The sequence below is a fragment of the Colletotrichum abscissum genome (assembly GCF_030869225.1).
Source record: "Colletotrichum abscissum strain IMI 504890 chromosome Unknown Scaffold_6.1, whole genome shotgun sequence".
Classification (NCBI taxonomy): Eukaryota; Fungi; Ascomycota; class Sordariomycetes; order Glomerellales; family Glomerellaceae; genus Colletotrichum; species Colletotrichum abscissum.
The window spans coordinates 61,093-79,835 of record NW_026850503.1 but is presented as its reverse complement, the minus strand read 5'-3'; the positions used below and the strand labels follow the sequence as shown (position 1 = coordinate 79,835).

Genomic DNA, 18,743 nt, shown 5'->3' with positions numbered 1-18,743 from the left:
GAGGGGCGGGCCGCTTCACCTTTGCTCATTGACACCGCGAGAAGTGCGTAAAACTGGGCGGACTGTGAGACCCGGCCGCTGTTCAGGGACAACATCTTTAGTCAGTAGTATCTGAAGAGGCATGTTCAATTGGTGAGTAAGTTTGAAACGAAGGGGTACCTCTGGGTGGTTCTGAGTTCTTTGTTCAATTTGGCTCCTGTTCGTCTTCCCTTGAATCGGGGGTTACCGGACCCAATGTCAAATGACGCCGTGTTTTTGTGGGCCCATCTGCCGTCCGGCCGGTAGCTCGCTGACGGGGTTGCCCGTTGGCACTAAAACCGAGGGGAATCTTCCTCCTATCATTATGAGTGCAGAGGTCACTGATGAGGAGACAGACAATACCAAAACATAGCTTATCCAAGTGCTATTTCCTGGCATGCTTACATAGAGTGAAATGAGTTAGTAGCTACCTAAATACCTTGAAGATTACACACTGACGAGCCAAGTCCTGTGCGCTGTGAGCGGCTATCTATGATTTCGGCGCTAGGACAAATCCTTCCCGGTGGATTACCTGAGCTGGTGTTCATCTGGATAGTAATCGCACGGCTGGTCAAATGGCGTGGCGGCATCCCATGGCTCGGGCCCAAGACCGAATTCGAGATGGTTGCTGACAGTGAGACTTATGTGAGCTTCTTTCTCGACTTTGGAGAGCTATGGCAATTGAGCTGCACTAGGCTAGTGGCATGTGATGCTGAGAAGAACCCGTTGGGAGTACCTAGCGCGGCCAAGATGAAATGCAGGTCGAGGCTTGATAGGTATTGATCGAACCTACGGCAATCTCAGGATTACAGTTGGTCGCAGTCGATTGGCTTACCTAGAACACAACGACAGCCACACCGACGGCCGGCGGCACAATCGGGTCGGCTGCCGGATTGGTTGACAAGGTCTTCTGCATGGCTGCCGAAGAAGCTAGAGGTAACGTCGCACGAATGACGACGTCCATGTCCATTTCCGAATTCTTGCGGAGAAAAGGAAGTATGGCTACACGATGATGAGGGGATGGGCTTCATTGGCGATTGATTACCTACCTTGAGGTACCCCGAAAGCCTCGGTCCAGCGGCATTGGGGACCTCAACAACCCACCTCCACTGAACTTGGAACTTCCCAACCTTGAGAGGTTGACGGATATTTTAGTAGGGGAAGGGACCTTGGTAAAGCCCCTAAGGTAAGTACCTAGGTCATAGCTCCGTTAGCCGAATCCCCAGAAAGTGCCTAGGCACTTGCCCAGATAGGAAATAGTACATCTGACCTGCCGCTTATCGATAACGAACCTTCCGGAGATACGACGCGGGGGTCGCGCGCGCATTTTGTCGCTGAAGGGGGAAGAAAAGGAGGGGGGTAACTTGAGGTACTAATAAATTGTGAGGTATCACTTGCCTTGCAGCTTTATCGGCCCAGGGTCCTAGTCACGTTCAACTGAAATTCGTCGAGTGCGTTCCACAATCCCAAAGCCCTCGACAAACACTCCTCTCTCTGCCCTCCGCCGAGCTTCTCTCCCCCCTCCTTCAACTCCGAAGCGAACTGACGCCCAGCGCAAGGCGAACCCTGCGCCGACACCAGTCCAGCACCGAATAACCGCAACACCGTCCGACGCAACCTCCCCAGCCCGTCCTCCGTGCTCCTCGCGAACGGCTACGAACATAGCTCTTGGACCCTTCCCAAGTTCATGACTTGCGCCGTCCCAAGCCACCCGACCTCTCTCCTTCCGTCTGGCCCTCCGCGCGCCGGACGACCACACACACTTCCAAATAAAGACCGAGCATGTGCCCCGCGCCTGATCATGGAGGCTCTGCCATAGATGATTCCAGACCCGAAGACAACGACAACACTCTCGACAACACTCTCAACAACACCATCAACAGCGAACACAACCCCTCCGAGCCTGTAGTCTTGGCCGGCGCCGACATCCGCACCAGAGCCCGGACAATGACGAGCACCGAGGAAATCGACAACACCATAATCCGGCCGGGCTCCGTCCGCATCAATGTCAAGGGCGCCTTCATCGTCGATCCGGACTCGAGTTCTCCGAGGAGCAATGGCCGAGGTTCCCCGACCCACCACGAGACGAGCGATATTCGCCTGCCCAACCACCATGCCGTCGTGAGCCATATCGCCGTTGACGTATGCGACTCCCTCCTGCCCTTACCTGCTTCCCCTTCTTGTCGAGTTGCTAATCCCCTTGTTTGCGCAGATTGGCGGCTCCTTGATCAAGCTCGTCTACTTTACGCGCGAGGCGCACTCCACTGAGCCCGGCGGTCGTCTCAACTTTCTCAATTTCGAGACCGATCGCATCGACGACTGCATTGAGTTCATGCGCCACCTTAAGGACAAGCAGCAGACCCTCAATGGCTCTCAACCGAACGAATTGAGCGTTATGGCGACGGGAGGCGGCGCTTTCAAGTTCTACGACAAGATGCGGGATGTCCTGGGCGTAGATGTGTTGCGCGAGGAAGAGATGGAATGTTTGATAATTGGTAAGTTCTCGCAAACCCCTCGGCGCATGCTCGACGGTTGCTAACGTACCTCCAAGGCCTCGACTTCTTCATTACCGAGATACCCCGCGAAGTCTTCACGTACAGCGAAACCGACCCCATGCACTTTGTCTCACCTTCAGAAAACATTTACCCCTACCTCCTCGTCAACATAGGTTCTGGCGTCTCGATGCTAAAGGTCTCCGGACCCCGCCAATACCAACGTGTAGGCGGAACCTCGCTCGGCGGTGGTACGCTTTGGGGCCTGCTCTCCCTCCTGACAGGCGCTCGCACTTTTGATGAGATGCTCGACCTGTCAGAGCGGGGGGATAATGCCAAAGTCGACATGCTTGTTGGCGACATCTACGGGGGAGACTACGGCAAAATTGGCCTCAAGAGCACCACAATTGCATCGTCGTTTGGCAAGGTCTTCCGCATGAAGCGCACAGCCGAGAATGAAGCGGAAGACCACGGTGGACTGCACAATGGCGATAACAAGAACACATCTCCGCCACCGGAAGCCTCAGCTGAAGATGGCCCTCAGGGAGCAGCAGAGCACTCCTCAGAAGAGCCCTTCTCTGGGGCAGATGTCTCGCGTTCGCTGCTATATGCGATATCCAACAACATTGGCCAGATCGCCTTCCTCCAATCTCAAATCCACAACCTGGACCACATCTACTTTGGAGGTTCCTTCATTCGCGGGCATAGGCAAACGATCAATACCCTCAGCTACGCCATCAAGTTCTGGTCTCAAGGCAAGAAGCAGGCCTACTTCCTCCGTCACGAGGGCTACCTGGGCTCCGTCGGTGCCTTCCTCAAGCGCCAACCTCGCAACTGGGGCCGTCGTGGTTCTCTTGAACAAGCAGAGCCCATGGAGAAGCGCATCCAGAATCGCAGGATACACGACGTTGAGATGCAAAGCCTCGTCGACGACTACGCTTCCGACTCTGGACGCGAATCAGGACGCGACTAGCCAGTAAGCAAAGAAAGAAAGGAAAAACAGCATTACATTCATAAAAAGGAGCGAAGGTAGACGAAGTTGAATATCCCTGTTTTCGGGCGTTGTGCGGGCAGGCGGCGCGGTATTTTCTGGCATTTACGACGCTTGATAGCAGAGCATATGCGAATTTAGTGGGGGAGGCGAGATTGAAAGACGTCACGCCAACTTGGTGACCACTTAATCGGCACATACCATTATATTTTTTACTAAATACTTACCAGTTTAATGTTATCAGTCATAGCTCGGCTGGCCTGTCGAGACGGATCGGCCCTGGATTGTCAGCAAACATTACAAACATCATAACATTTCAAACAAAGGATTACCTTCTTAGCCCTTCTTCGTGTGAAAGGTGTCAAGTAAGCAGCGAGAGTTGTTCTGGACTATTCTGTCAATCTTGGAGGCTCCATGTAACCGAGGGCAGTGTTCCAATACATGTTTGTGGATCTATGGTCACCTGGCTCAGTGGTATGTCAGTCCAGGTCACCAATCTTTTGACTTATGATCATGGGCTTTCTTCCTGACCTCAAAGCTCCTTTCGAAGGCTCTCGAATATTGCCATGTCATCATTTAGCTAACGCTTGCTGCAATAAGTCTTCAAACTGATCGACAAACCCAGGTCTCTTAGTATTTCCTCTGAAGCTGAGGTTGTCGTTACATTAGATACGTCATGCTACCCTTCGTCCTCCACATCATACATATAGCGTCATATCCGTCATACCGTCCTCCGCACCGCCGGATTACCTTTGGGCACATGGACCCCGGACGAAGCGGACGATCACATGTACTCCGGACTCAACGGATGCGGTCCATAAATTCTTGGCACCTCGGAGTAGGGGACGTGGCCGGGGTGCGCATTGAAACGTATATGGGCCGTGGAAGACTCGGGAATCGTCCCCGGTAACTTTAAACGTTATGCGTATTTTTCTCTGGATCGGAAGACTAACCCTGCGGTACGCTCCACTGCTCGTAGTCACTTCCGGAAACCGCTAGTGAGGCTTTCTCTACCGGTGATTACTTAACTTAGTAGAGGTCAGGGGTTGTAAAGACGACGTATGGTCTGATCTGCGTTATTCGAGTTTGGGATTGATTAGCTGAATATCATGGATTCTTGGTGATTGCTGATGTAATGGGTCATGATGAGAAGGTCAGTCAGAACAAGAATCACTGCTCTACTGCAACTTTTCGGAATAGAGTACCTATAGAGTCTACAACACCGCTTCGTAGCCGCGGATCTATGCTATCATAGCCATCACGACTAACACTACATCGGCGCCGGTCCAGATCCCGCACTCCTCGGCCCAAATCAACAGACATAGCCCGGTACTAAGCCAGCCCTCTTTACAGAGTTCACAGAAACGTCACCGCCCCGCCACCACAAGCCTCACGACGTAGTCGTTCGCAACGGGGTCCGGTCTAGAAGCCGCAACAACGGAACAAACTCATCTGAACGGCGTCTTCCTCTCTGCCCAACGTCACCTAACCCAGGATAGGGAAGCCACTCAAGTCGGGAAATTCCCACTTTCAGCTGTTCGCACGAGAAGGCTTGACCCGAGGCAGTGGTTTGTGTGGTTCTCCACCATGACCATGGGAAGTAAAGCCCGACGACTTGGATACTGGGACTTCTTGCTATAGTTGGCCGTTTTTTTCTCGCTTTCGTCTCAAGTATAACTCAACCAGCCCACGCGACGTCACAGAACGACCCGCAGTAAGAAATATATGCCGAGGTGCCAGCCGCAAGTTGTGTCGTCTGATGTTTCCTGTCTTTGCATGAATAGCGGTAGGTAATCGGTAGGCTATGCACGGACTGCCAGACAGCGCCTGTATGGATTTACACCCAACAAACTTCCTTCTAGTTGCCTAATACGGAAGCCGATCGCGAGAAGGTATTCGCTTACTACTACGTAGGAGGGAACCGCAGGTCATTGATCCGGACCCGGCGGAGTCGGCGGCACGCAAATCGGGAGACCTTCCAAGGGAAGACCCCGGACGACCGTAGCTGGATCCGAATACGGAGAGCTGAAGGCAATCGGTTGGTCCCCACTTCGATCTTGAAGCTTTGAAGTGAGAGCGAGAAAGAGGGAGAGGGAGGTCGGGGAATTACATCATTGCGGTTGTCATTGCTGTCAGATATCCCTGTCTCCCGTGAAGTGACGTCCGGCACACACACTTACCCACGCATTCGGCTGAGCCCTGCGGTGGTCTCGGCATGGACTATGCGTCCTGTAGAGGCAGGGTTGCAAGTCCAGCGTTCTCCTACACGGGCGTCGATCGCGGTAAGGCAGTTGAAGGATGTTGGGTCATGAGAGGTTTGCGAAAATCTATATAGATGAGTAGAATTCCCGCCTCCTCCCCGGTCTTTGTTTCTACTCAGCATCAAACAATCACACAACAACAAAATAACTATAACTTCCAACAAAGACGCATACCACACATCAACATTGAGTAGCCTTAAAACTACCAACGAAGTACCACAACTCGAGAAAAAGCATCAAGCAGAACCTATATACCTACGACACTTACCACCTTCAACCGCCAACATGCAGTTTTCCACCGTCTTCGCCATCTTCGCCGCCACCATGGTCGCCGCCGCACCCACATCTCCCATGGACTCATCTCTTGAGGCCAGAAAGGACCCCGGTGCTATTGCCGCCTGCGAGACACAGACAGCAGCCGACCAGGTTGCCTGCATTGACAAGTGCAACAAGGACGCCGCATGCATCACCGCTTGGTAAGTCAGAGTCAAGAAGCGCTTGATGTAAGAAGAATGATACTAACTATGCAATAGCTCTCTGGATGCTGCTCAGAAGTACACTGCTTGCGCCACGAACTAGACTCAGAGACATCAGCGGTTGAATAAGTGTAGGCTAAGAGAGTGGGAACATAATGAGCATTAGAGATTGCATAGCAAGCGACCAAACTGTAAGATTATAAGGAGCATTTGTTTGGACTTAGAGAGAGAGCGAAAGGTCTAGCTTCAATGAATTATTAGATTCTTGTGTAACCAAGTCCGTCATGGAGTCAGGTCTATTGCGTGAAAAAGAGCAACGCCAAGGTCTTGAGAACTCTTATGTTTGCAGTACAGCGTAATCCTGCAATAATCTTTACATTATGCCTCATTTGAAGTCTTTAGCCTCCAATCTATCTCGAGAGGAGGGCGAAAGTGACGCCACATCTCAATGTATGGTCTCGAACCATGCTGGGGGCGCAGAATAAGAAGTGCTTAGCATCAATGCCGATGCGAATCGACAAGATGGACCATCTCCTCCGCCAGAAACTTCACAAAGACCACATCCTCTGCTGAAGTGCACAACAAAGTCACGCAGTATACTCGTCATTCACTGGTTACTGATGACTCGGCATGGAGCCACAGTGGATACACAACCCCCCTTCCCTGAGACACCGATCTCGCCAGTATGAGCTGGCTTGCAAAAGTCTAACCGGGCGTTACGGCACCATCAGATGGCTTGGTGCCAACTGAACTTACAAAAGCAAGTACAACAATAGCACACGATCAAGTACTAAACCAGACTCCAAATTTCAAAGATGGATGACTGATTTACTGCTCCTTGAGAGCTTCGGCGCCGGGTTTCGGCGAGGGTCCTGCCCCGTCCACTGGTAACTATGACCGGGTCTCCTCGTTCTCGGTATTGAGACGATTCAACTTGGAGCTAAGGCGGGGCCTCGATAGTCGGTCGGATTGATCACACATGGAAATGACCAGGAAAATGAAAGGCTACAACAAGAGAACGCCATTCGTCTCGCAACATAGCGCTCAACGCTTTATCAAGCACACTTCAGGGTGAATCTATTGGCCTTGTAAAAGTATCAGGTAAAATGGGAACAAGTCTACCACATATTGTTTCGACGGGCGGACTTGTTGGACGGGCTGAGGGGAATGACTCCGAGGCATGTGCAACGTCGTCTCCGAAGCCGGGACCGAGGCACCGCAAAAGTGGGGCTACTACCGTACTTCTCGGGCCGGTGCCGACGAACGAACGGCGAATGAACATTGTAGCACAGATCGCTTTAGCTCTGCCGCAAGGTAGAGCTGGATATTCACTCTAGTTCCGTACATAGGCTCCTTCAAAGGTCCGATGGACCTATAACGACATCTAATTCTGCACGGCGGCTTCTACATTGTGTCATTCATCACACTTCATCTCGTAGCTCAAGCATTCTAATTTATACTTATATTCCATCAAAACCATGAGAATATTGATTGGGGCAATAAAGTTTGGGTGAGATGTGATAGCTCTGAAGTGATTGGCGAAAGTAAGAATCTCGGCGATCCTGAACTGTTGAATGGAATCGAAGGCCTTGAGCCCAAAGAAGACGCTTCTGGCCATCAAGTCGATAACTTTGGGTAACATGATCGACCGTAGTGAAGAAAGCTCCCTCGATCTTAAGCGGCTGTCAAATTCCGGGAATATCACCTTCATGAGATTGAATATGTAGGCGTTCCCGACTCCTCAACTGGTGTTCTCTCTGAAGCTCTCTAAAATGGGTGGATGTGCGGTGATGATTAGGTTACCTGCCTCATTCGGTGGCCGAAAAGCGTTTCTCAGTACGTTAGGAAAGATTTCTTCTTGATGTCGCTTTCGATTTCACATCGCTACAGCGGTACGAATTCCAGACAGCTGCCCCAGGTGATCAACCCCGGTAGCATGCACTTGTTCTTCGATATGGCAGAGGTTCTGACTCTGAAAAACGTTCATTCCACTTTGGATTATTTCAGTAATGGAAATATCATATCGTCCGCATAGATGGGATGAGTCTGGTAAGTTTATCGCCAACAAACTACCAACGCAGTCTAGCCTGAGACAAGTAGGTTACAAGGTTGAACCAGACATTCCAATCAGTCATTCTTTACCTTACCTCCACCCATGTCTGAACACAACTTCCGTGAGCGTAGGCCATATCTCAAAAAATTGTGTCATTCGTTGTTGAGCTAGGCTCTCCGAATGGGAAATCCAAGTCCCCAAGCCCCGAACTGAACCTCAAGCATAGCAGGAACTCTTCCGCAGGAACAATCCAGCTTGCTCAATTCCCAAACGGAGTCCATGATGGTCAGAGAAATGGCCTTTTAGAATCGCTTTCACGAATCGTCAACTCTACAGCAGTATAATGGGAACATACCCCTTTGAGGTCCAGCCCGCCTCATTGAGGGCCATCTTCGCCTTCACGGGCAAGCTGATCTATCAGGATCAATATCGAGTGTCTTTATTATTGCGTAACAAACTTCACAACTGACTATAGCCGGCCGTAGCCGTTACCGATTGTCGATACTGACCAAACTTAAGATACTAATAGCCCCGCCGCAACACATTAATCGCCTTCCGAACAGCCGAAAACTACCCCCTACTTTCCGCCCTATTTATTTTAATCTTCTGCCTTTGGTAGCTGCTCGGGCGGTTCTCGATATCGATTATATAGTATTAATATATAATATTAATAAATACTCTTACTATCTCGATAGACTATTTTTTTAGATTTCCTTCTACCTTTTCAACTTTCCCTCCTGCAAAGTTCACAACCACGGATTATTAACGGCTTTCCGTCCTATTTAACAACTCTAGAATATCCCTTTTAGGCTTTCCTAATTTACTCCTACGCTGCGATTTTAGAGTATTGATAGTACTCTGGAGTCGGTCAGGCATTTCGAGGCCATGTTGCATAAGCTGGGCGCCAATTATGGCAACAGCCATCGAGGAAGCCCCAGGGGTCGATAATCACTGGGCGTGGGCGTCTCGGCATTTCGACAGTATATGTTTGAGGTAGACGATTCGACAGCCACAGCGATAGCGACAGCGACAGCGCGATAATAGTAGACGGCGAGGGAAGTAGCGTTTTTCGACTTCGACAAAGGGAAAGAGGTAACGAATGCGTGTGTGTGTGTGTGCGAGTTGAAGTTGAAGGTGCCAGGCCAGACATCAGTGCTTGCAGAGGGTGGCGTTATTCTTGACGACGGCGAGGACATCTCCGATGCCACCGTTGTGAGCTGCTGTCACCTGGAGGGCCGCAAACTCAGCCAAGTGGGCGCAGGCTCACAAGGTGGTAGCGTCGGGCGCCCAATATCGCCGTCAATAATCCGTAGTTATGAACTTTGCAGGAGGGAAAGTTGAAAAGGAGGAAGGAAATCTAAAAAAAAAAAAAAAAAAAATAGTCTATCGAGACAGTGGGAGTATCCATTGATACTATATATTAGTATCGTATAATCGATATCGAAAACCGCCCGAGCATCCAGCAAAGGCAGAATATATAAACAAATAGTAATAAATAATAACGACGGCGACGAGGGCATCTCCGATGCCACCGTTGTGAGCTGCTGTCACCTGGAAGGGCAGCGAACTCAGCCAGGTGCGCGGGCTCACAAGGTAGTGGCATCGGGCGCCCAACGTCGCCGTCAATCGATCCGTGGTTAGGTTGTGAACTTTGTAGGAAGGAAAGTTAGAAAGGAGGAAAGGTAGAAAATCTAGAAAAATAGTCTATCGAGACGGTAAGAGTATTCACTAATACTGTGTATTAATACCGTGCAATCGATATCGAGAACCGCCCGAGCAGCCAGCAAAGGCAGAACATAAAAACAAATAAAAACAAATAATGGGAACATACAAACTTGCAACGATCTGGCGCCAGTGTATATCCCATCCCCGACCCAGACCCGAACCCAAGCTCCTCAAGTAATGGCAATACCTAGAAAACGGATCCTCAGCTAGGCCGACGGACGAGGCAAGCCTATTCTACCATGGTTTTCGAAACCCTCAGACGGATGACCATGGTTTCTGCCTTTTGTGAAGAGAGGAGAGGGGGGAAGGAGGGGGCTTCATGGTCAATGCTCCCCCGGCGAGCCCGTGAACACTCAATCAACGGGCCAATGTACAACATGATTATGGGCATACGTACTTCAGATGGACTTTACCAAGTTGGTAAGTGAGCTTCGATTCAACACGGAGAGCCATGCGAAGACGAAAATGAAATTTTTGACACCCCCTATCTACCTTATGCCACACCAGTTATGGGACAAAGGGGAATCGATCGCATTACAACGGCTCATTTCCGGGGTCGTCTCAACTACAGCGTCACATGACTCATTGCGACCTTGACAGTAGCAGCAGCATGCTCGGACTCACGTAGAACAGTCAGTACGACCAAGCTCGAACCTAACAGAATTATTACAAATGTCACTTGAGTACTCGGAGGATTGGAAGACATCACAAGGCAAGAGGAACCAAAAAGTCATTGTAGAGCGCATTTCTATTCCTCTCGAAAGGAACTAGCTAATTAAGTATTAATCCAACAAGCCAAGGGGTATAAAAAAATCTTCCAACACCCTTTTTTTCTGATGCGCTCTAAAAGTTCGCGGCCAAGTTGAGATAAATGTGGGAATATAGAGCCTTTTTAACACCGAATGTTTCCAGACCTATAAAAAACCACCTATGCAATGTGTTTGTTTCGTAAGGATCGTAAGAATGATATGTAAAATTGCGGGCTTGTAGATTACAGATTTGTGTGTGCGTGCAGCGACTTGGATACAGTAAGGAAATTTTGGGGGGTAGCATCTCTCCTCCGCGCTCAAGTAAGTTTCATCTTAGTAGAGGGGAGGGGAGAAAGCAGCCATGTTACCCAGCTTAGAATGCAGCGAGGGCAGCAATGGCAACAACGGCACCGAGGCCGAAGGTGGTCTTGCCAGCACCGGCGACAACGACGCCAGTGGTGGTAGGGACGGCAGCACCGCCAGTGCCGACGGGAGTGGTCTTGCTGGCGCCAGCGGCGGGGGTGGTAGGGTAGGGAGCAACCGGGGCCTGGGAAGAGGCAGTCGCGCCGGGGGCAACGGGGGTTCCGGCGGGGGCAGAGGGAGCCGGGACGGGAACGACGACCGAGGCGGAGTTGGTGGCGAAGGAGACGTGGGGAACCTCGAGAGTGGTCTTGATGATGGCGGTGGTGGAGGAACCGGGGACGGTGGTGCCAGAGGTGACGCAGGGGACAACGATGGTCTTGTCAACGGTGACGGTGGTGTACTCAGCAGGGTTGGTGGCAGCGGGCTTGGTGGCCGAGACGGTGATGGCGGTGGTGATGGTGGCAGGGACAGTGACGATGGCAGGGTTCTCAGGGATGTGAGCAGCGCAGATGCCTTGGAAGAACTGAGTAGCCTTGGAGATGATCTCGTCGCTGGCACCGTAGGAGTAGATGCAAGAGAAGACGTTCTCGACGAACTTGGAGTCGGGGCAGAAGCAGTTGACATCAGAGTTGTCAGTGCAGCCGGAAGAGAACATCCAGGTGCTCAAGCACTGGGGAACGACATCGGGGCAGGGAAGAGTCTCAACGGGGCCAGCGGGAACAGTGACCGAGGCGACAGGCTTCTGGGAGGAGACACCCTGGGAAGGAACACCGGCGGGCTGGGTGGCAGCAGGCTTGGAGGGAACACCGGGGGTGTGGACGAAGGTCTCGGTGACGGGGCAGATGGTGGTAGAGACGGGGACGGTGACGGTGACAACGGCGTGGGACTTGGCGGGGCAGTTGGTGACCTCGGGAGCGCAGGAAGTGACGGTCTCAACGCGGGTGGTGTAGACGGTGGAGGTGGTGTCGTAGACAGTGGTCTTGGTCTCGGGGACGGCGGGGACGGTCGCGGGGACGGTCTCAGCAGGCTGGGTGCCATTGCCGGGGACGGTGGGAACGGAGGCGCTGGGGAGCGCAGCAGAGGTAGTCTCACCGCCGACGGGCTTGGTGACAGACTCGACAGGCTTGGTGGTCTCCTCAGTGGGCTTGGAGACAATGGGGGTCTCGGCAGGCTTGGTGACGGAAGGAACAACAGCAGTGGTCGAGTCCGCGGGGATGGAGATGGAGGGGAGGGCAGCGGAGGTGGTCTCGCCCTTGCTGGGAACGGGAGCAGTCTCGGTCTCCTTGGAGGGGCCGGTGGTGGCAGGCTTGGTGGCCTCGGTGGTCTCCTCAACGGGCTTGGTGGGCTTGGAGACGGAGGGAACAACGGCGGTGGAGGTGGCCTCGGCCTCGGAGGTGGTCTTGACGGGCTTGTCGTGAGTCTTGGTGCTCAAGGTGGTGGCGATGGCGAAAGAGCTGGTCTTGGTCTTGGGAGGGACGGTGGTCTGGGGAGGGCTGCAGTCGAAGCTGATGGTGTGGATGCCAACACCGCAGGTGGTCTTGGGCTTGGATGGCTGCTCAGGGTAGACAATGGTGACGTTCTTGGCACCACCGCACTGGGAGTTCTTGACAGTAGTTCCAGACTTGGAGCAGGCAGAGCGGTGCTTGCAGCTGGAGCCATCGGGCATGTCGTAGTGGAACTCGAGGTCGCAGTCGAACTCGACGGAGACGTCGAAGTGGACAATGGAGAACTTGTCGGGGGAGCTAGTGCCGGAGCCACAGCCGAAGGAGGGAGAGGTCTCCTTGGTGCTTCCGCAAGAGCCCTCAATGACCTTGCCCTTGCCGAAGGTGCGGGGAGCGAGAACATCGCGCTTGGAGAAATCGCTTCCGCAGGTCCAGCCCTTGAAGTCGAAGCCGCCATAGTTGCTGAACGATCCAGTGTTCAAGTCACCCCAGGAGAAGCCATCCTTCTGCTTGTCGTCACACTTGTTGTCGGTGTTCTCGGGGCAGGTGAAGGAAGGGAACTTGTTCCAGCCCTGTGAAGCTTGTTAGTGATCACCGACCAGAGAGGAGTAGACGAGATCTCATGTGAGATTCGACTGTGGAGATGTTGTTGTAGGATGACTTACGGTAGCAGTGACCTGGCTGACGCCGGCGGCAAGGGCCAGAAGAGCAACGCTGTTCTTCATTTTGAATGATGGACGAGGATTCTTTCTTTGAAGTGAGAGTGAGAGATACTTTGTTCTAGTGAAAGTAGAGGAAACAAAAAACTAAGTTGGTATTAAGTTGAGAGTAAAGAAGCGAATGACTTTACACTCAGAAAGCGAATGGACTGTTGTTTGATAGAACGAAAGTAGGAAAGAATGTTCGATGAAGATGAGAATCGAAACAGTAAACATGAGCGGGAAGAGGAAGAGTCTATATACAAGAACGACGACTCCTATCACTGGGGATGGTTGGGTGTGAGGTTCCCAGTCCTCACCCTCACCCTCACCCTCACCTGAGCAGGCGGCTTGCCTGGAGGGGGGGTGGGAGACTGACAGACTGAGTGACTGACTGAACAGACGCAGAGAGAGGACCGAACGGGGATGAGGGACGGAGACGGGGTGGATCCAGGCAGGAGGTGCAAGTGCAAGGCCGTGCTGCACGGACTAGGTACAGCGGACCCGTGGCATGGCCATGGATGTGGACAGCACTCGCACTAGGCATGGGGGCTTGTGGACTGGCTGATGGATGGCCGTGGTGCGGTGGTGGGCGCAGATGTGGATATGGGATGGGTGGATGGAGGCTAAAGGAGGAGAGGTCACCGGAGGGCATGGCAAGCAAGGCAAAGCGAAGCCGGGTTTGATGCCGGCCTCTTCGAAGGCCATGCTATCCGCCAACAGGGGTTTGGTTCTCCAAGCAGACTTCTGGATGGTGCTACGACTGAAGACTGGGCTGGGAAATGGGGGATTGCAGGATGGGGCCAGAAACAGCACTGCCTTCTTCCCATCCGGCACCTGAGCGGTTGAACGGTTCCTATTCGAGCAACTTGTTGCTCGGATCGGAGCCAGGAACAGACGGAGAAGGGTGCATTTGGGCACTGCAGCCCCTGGACAACCTCTTTGATCCTTGAGCATGAGGACGGGACTCTCTGTGTGTGTCTCCATCCCAATGGTTGAACAGTGGCCTCCTCGTTCAAGTCCTGGAGGCCCTCTCCATAAACTACATGGAGGTTACGGCACATGGTTGACGAATTGGAAGTGATGGATGTTGAGATTGAGTGTGCTCAGCCTTCCGGAACAAAGGTAATGCTCATGCTCGTAGGCCAGGCTGAGTTTCATGCTCATGCATAACCGTGTGATGGTGCTTAATTGGAGAGATCCGCAGTTGCTTTGGTGGTGCCATAGGGTTTAGTCAGATTAGGGGCAAGATGGGGATGTGTGTTCTGTGAACAATGACGATATGCTACGGCCGAGGGCAAGATGGAGAAGTGTTCATGAATAACAACACGGACGCCATGTGGAGATGGCGGTTGATGCAGGACCGAGACTAAAGAGCACCGCCTGTTATGCTCGAGATGAAGGTGTCGACGATCCGTCAAAGCCATGGGCGGACGGAAAGGACGGGAAGCGAATGCAAGACAAGCCAGACAGCGTCGGTGGGTTGGACTTGCTTGGTGAGAGTGAGAGTGAGAGTGAGAGTGAGAGTAAGATGTTGAGTCGAGTCTGTGAGTTGCGGATGGAGATGAGATGAGGTCGGTGCGTACGCTTTGGTGCCGCCGTCTGCGACTTTCAGATGACTGGAGGGAGCGAGCGAGCGAGCGAGGGGCAGCAGGTTGTCTGTCTGTCTTAGACATTGACGGTAGCCTAAGTCTGACTTTCTGTTTCTGTGCATTCTGTACCCGAACAGGAACCGTGTGCCATGGATCGTGGATCGCAGAACCGTGGACGGTGGTGAAGGATGCAGACTGCAAAGTTGCCATCTGCCAGTTCTGCGCTTTGTTTTGCCGCCGCCGTGACGCTTGGGCGGTAAAGTGAGTAGTCGGGTACGTACCCTTGGTGACCTTCCCCCTTGCCATCCAATGCTGTCCCGTTCAGGAACAGGAAAGAGCATGGACAGGGGCTGCCTACCTAAAGAGACCCCGTCGCCGACGACGTGAGAAGGCCCAAGCTGTGAGCTGCATCTCTCTACCTGGCCCCCCCTGCAGTCTGCAGACTGTCGACTGCAAGAAAAGACGGATGCACCTTTTGAGTGTTCATTCAGTGGCAAAGTACAAGTAAGGTGCGGATGCATAGGTAGTAGAGACGAGAGTCTGGAGTGCAGTTCTAGGCTGGCCGTTTGCGCTAACCTTCCCCAGAGGCTTGCTTTTCTCTCACCGGTCTTGGTCTGAAATCTAGGCTTGACGCCACAGGGAATCTGAATCTCCCCCAGCAGAACAAAGTACCTACTGCGGTAGAGACTGGACGCCTTTTTTGATCTTTTGAGGGGACAACGGACGCCTACCCCGATCTAAGTGACCCCGTGGCTTACCATCTGCGACTCGCTGTAACTGTACCTTTTCCCGCATTGGGAATGGCTCATTGTTAGCCAGTCTATTTGGTAATCGCTCTACAACTTCACACACTTTTGATTGTCGGTTGCGACTCTGCTCACAAAACGCTGTAACCCCAAGGGTGCACCAATTCTTTCCCATCGGTGGGTGGCTTTTACTTTAGTCAGGGGCAGAAAGACCTTACCATAGTAGGTACTCCGTACCCGCCCCGCCATCCATCCATCCAAAGACCCCACCACTTCACATCCAGCCAATCGTGGATTATTACGGGCTGGAGTCTCTGGGGTTGAACTACGGCGAATCTGGACGTCTCAAACGGACTCGCCGCCGCCTTTCGCCCTCCAATAAACGGCGTGGATTGGATGCCCCAGGATGCCTCGATACGCTGGCCTCCGCGCCTAACGTCAGCCCATCCAGCACTTTGGGGCTCTTTGGAAGATCAACACGGCGGCAAGGCACATATGGAGGCACCAAATGCTGCACGTAATCATTACCCGTGTGTATTTTAGGCCTAGCAAAAGGTCACCAAAAGTTAATTTGAAAGGTTGATAATGTTAACCGTGTTCCAGCCTGCATCCGTGTCCATCTCAGCCTCCCTCTATGGAGCGTCTCAAGGATCACCTTAGCAAAGTTTGAGTTGTATGTAGTGCAGACAGATACAGACAGTTAGAGACGGGAGAGACTGTTAACTCTTGTTATCATTTTTTTAATCTGCAGAATCAATTCTTGGTCCATCCTACCCTAGCCCTCCAGATAGATGGAAGTCGATAATACGCGGACCACTCTGCGTACCCGTGTATTGGCACCTGGGCCCATTGGTGTACCTCCCGTCGGACCTCCCACCTGAAGGACGGAAGCATTGGACGAAAGAAGCTCATGGCGGTGGAAAGGGGCTAGCCAATGACAGCTGGCAGATCATCTCAAGTCACCCTCACAAAGTTGAAAGAGACAACAGACAATTTGGTCGCACCTATCTTACCTGAACTCATTCCTCAAGAAGTAAAGACACTTACTCGACGAATCAACTCAACTTCCTAGGTAGTTCCCTGCCGCCCATGACCCTTTCTGTCCTGTCATGCTCCGAACAACGGCTCTTTTGAGGCCCAGAGGGTTGCTTTGGGCTGCTTTCTACTTGTCAGTTGACACAGACACTCATTACTTGCATCCCGACTCCTTGCCGCCTGTCTGCTCCTTTGAATTGTTCCTAGCCTCTCGAGTCTTCTACAACCTCTCCTCTGGAGACTTCTCCTACCAAGCGAGGGGCTCCTTGCCCAGTCCAAGTTGAAACGCTCAGCCACAGCGCCAGCTTCTCCGTTGCGCTAATGCAGGAACAGCATCTCGGAGCCAATCAATGACCAGCGGAAAGGAAACCTCTTGGGAAAGGGCAACCCACGACGTTGCCTTGGATCCCTGCCATTTCTCCCCCCTGTCTCTTGCCTTGCCTTGCCAAAAGGAGGGGATTCTTCCTCTCCCCTGCTCCTTCTTCTTACCCCTGCTTGCCCGGGGTCATCCTCTCCACAACTTTTCACTTCCACTTCGTGCCCCTGGCGCCTTGTTCACGGCGTGGTCCTTCCGCCACTCCTTTCCCCCTGGTTCACCACTTCAACATCCATTCACCTCGAGGCTCGACTCCATCACCCCCAACTCTGCAAGGAAAAAGCATCAATCCACATCCAGATGGTCATACACTTGCATCCAAAGTCCACCTCGATCGCATTCCTTCTCCATCCTGCTACCCTGGACCCCTTGCTCCCGAAGAAAAATTCTGTCAGCAAGGGCACGCCGGAATCTCGAGAGGCTATGCCCTTCAGAGGAGAGCAAGAACACCTGGGATCCCGGCCCAAATCTTCGAAGCACGCTTTACCCGATCATGACGCGACCTGTCGGCCCTGTTGCCCAAATCCATCGACATTGGTTTTCATCCTGGTCGACGATGCTCAGACCTTCTGGCCAGAAGCTCCACGATAGCTCTTGAGCGTTGTTCCTTCCCTCGCTTTTGCTCCCTGCGCTGCCACGCCGCCTACACTCTTCCGAGAAGAATAGGCTCGCTTCAAATCGTTCGATCTAGGACCCAGTCTGGTCGCCACGCCTGTCAAGCGATATTATATCGTGTTGGGTATATTCAATCCCACCGTGTTGCCAAGATATCGCGGCTCGGTCAACCGGCCCAGATCAACCAAAACGAACGGGCCGCTGCTAGTTATCGGGAATGTTTACTCATCCGTCTAAACCTCTATTTGCTTCCGAAAAAGGCCTGCTCGCCAGCTTCATTCTGGCGCATTGTACGGATATCTTTACTAGTTATCGTTATCGCCGTGAGCCTCGTAGACCTGTGAAAGGTCCCTCCTCGCTGTGCGGCTGTGCGGCTGTCTATCCTCGGGTCAACTGCAAAATCACACGTCAATAGACGTCACAATGCTTGGCCTTCGACCGGTCCAGAATAACAGGCCAAAGAGTCTTCCATCGTGTCTTGGCCTGATTGCCACCTCAAGAGCTCGTTCCGAGGAAACGGGTTGTTTCATCAAATCAGCCACCCGAAGCCAACGAAGCCGAATGTGGGCTATCAGTCTACCTCTTTCTGGAAGTTGGACCCAATGATCAGGGCAACACAACGGCTTATTGCAACCTCAGCGACAACGTAACGCCAGCGGTGGTTTCGCTCTTTGATTTGCAGCCACAGCTTGTAGGCTACTCGGCGGCTCCCTCAAGCGTGTGGATCGCCAAACTGCAACCTTTTCTCGGTTTAGATTTCGTTTTAGATTTAAGCATCCTTTTCTCTCTTCGGTGGGTGGCCGAACCGCTGCAAGATGGCCGGACCCGTATCGGGCCTAACTAACAGGCCATGCAGTCTGCAATCCATCGAGAAGCGCTAGCCAGACCGCGCGGCACTATGTGATGGCTGCGGGATGCCAGGCGCCTTACCGAGACACGGGTTTTCACCGCAACCTGTCGAGTCTTTCGCAAGCAAGCCTTTACCTGAGACGACTCGTCAATGGCTAAAGGCAACGTCGCCAACTGTTGAGAGCCAGGCGGCTATGCCCAGATGCAATTACAAGCCCAGTTGTTTGGTCTACAGTGCACTTCATCCAGATCCTTTGCCCGG

At 52.6% G+C, this 18,743-nt stretch overlaps 4 protein-coding genes across 4 annotated transcripts; 3 read left to right on the top strand and 1 right to left on the bottom strand.

Moving 5' to 3' along the window:
• Positions 1 to 1,800: 1,800 nt before the first annotated feature.
• CABS01_03064 (uncharacterized protein) lies at positions 1,801 to 3,483 on the top strand (the record flags this gene model as incomplete). The annotated part of the gene is made up of 3 exons (XM_060536441.1): positions 1,801 to 2,160; positions 2,231 to 2,513; positions 2,570 to 3,483. The coding sequence occupies 3 exons, from the start codon at positions 1,801 to 1,803 to the stop codon at positions 3,481 to 3,483; spliced, it is 1,557 nt and encodes a 518-aa protein (XP_060392360.1).
• A 2,564-nt stretch (positions 3,484 to 6,047) lies between these two features.
• CABS01_03063 (uncharacterized protein) lies at positions 6,048 to 6,341 on the top strand (the record flags this gene model as incomplete). Its single annotated transcript, XM_060536440.1, has 2 exons — positions 6,048 to 6,238; positions 6,296 to 6,341. The coding sequence occupies 2 exons, from the start codon at positions 6,048 to 6,050 to the stop codon at positions 6,339 to 6,341; spliced, it is 237 nt and encodes a 78-aa protein (XP_060392359.1).
• Positions 6,342 to 11,138: 4,797 nt separating this feature from the next.
• On the bottom strand, positions 11,139 to 13,295 carry CABS01_03062 (adhesin protein Mad1; the record flags this gene model as incomplete). The annotated part of the gene is made up of 2 exons (XM_060536439.1): positions 11,139 to 13,142; positions 13,236 to 13,295. The coding sequence occupies 2 exons, from the start codon at positions 13,293 to 13,295 to the stop codon at positions 11,139 to 11,141; spliced, it is 2,064 nt and encodes a 687-aa protein (XP_060392358.1).
• Positions 13,296 to 16,991: 3,696 nt separating this feature from the next.
• Positions 16,992 to 17,615, top strand: CABS01_03061 (uncharacterized protein; the record flags this gene model as incomplete). Its single annotated transcript, XM_060536438.1, has 1 exon — positions 16,992 to 17,615. One exon carries the CDS (start codon positions 16,992 to 16,994, stop codon positions 17,613 to 17,615), a length of 624 nt encoding a protein of 207 aa, XP_060392357.1.
• Between the last annotated feature and the right edge of the window lie 1,128 nt (positions 17,616 to 18,743).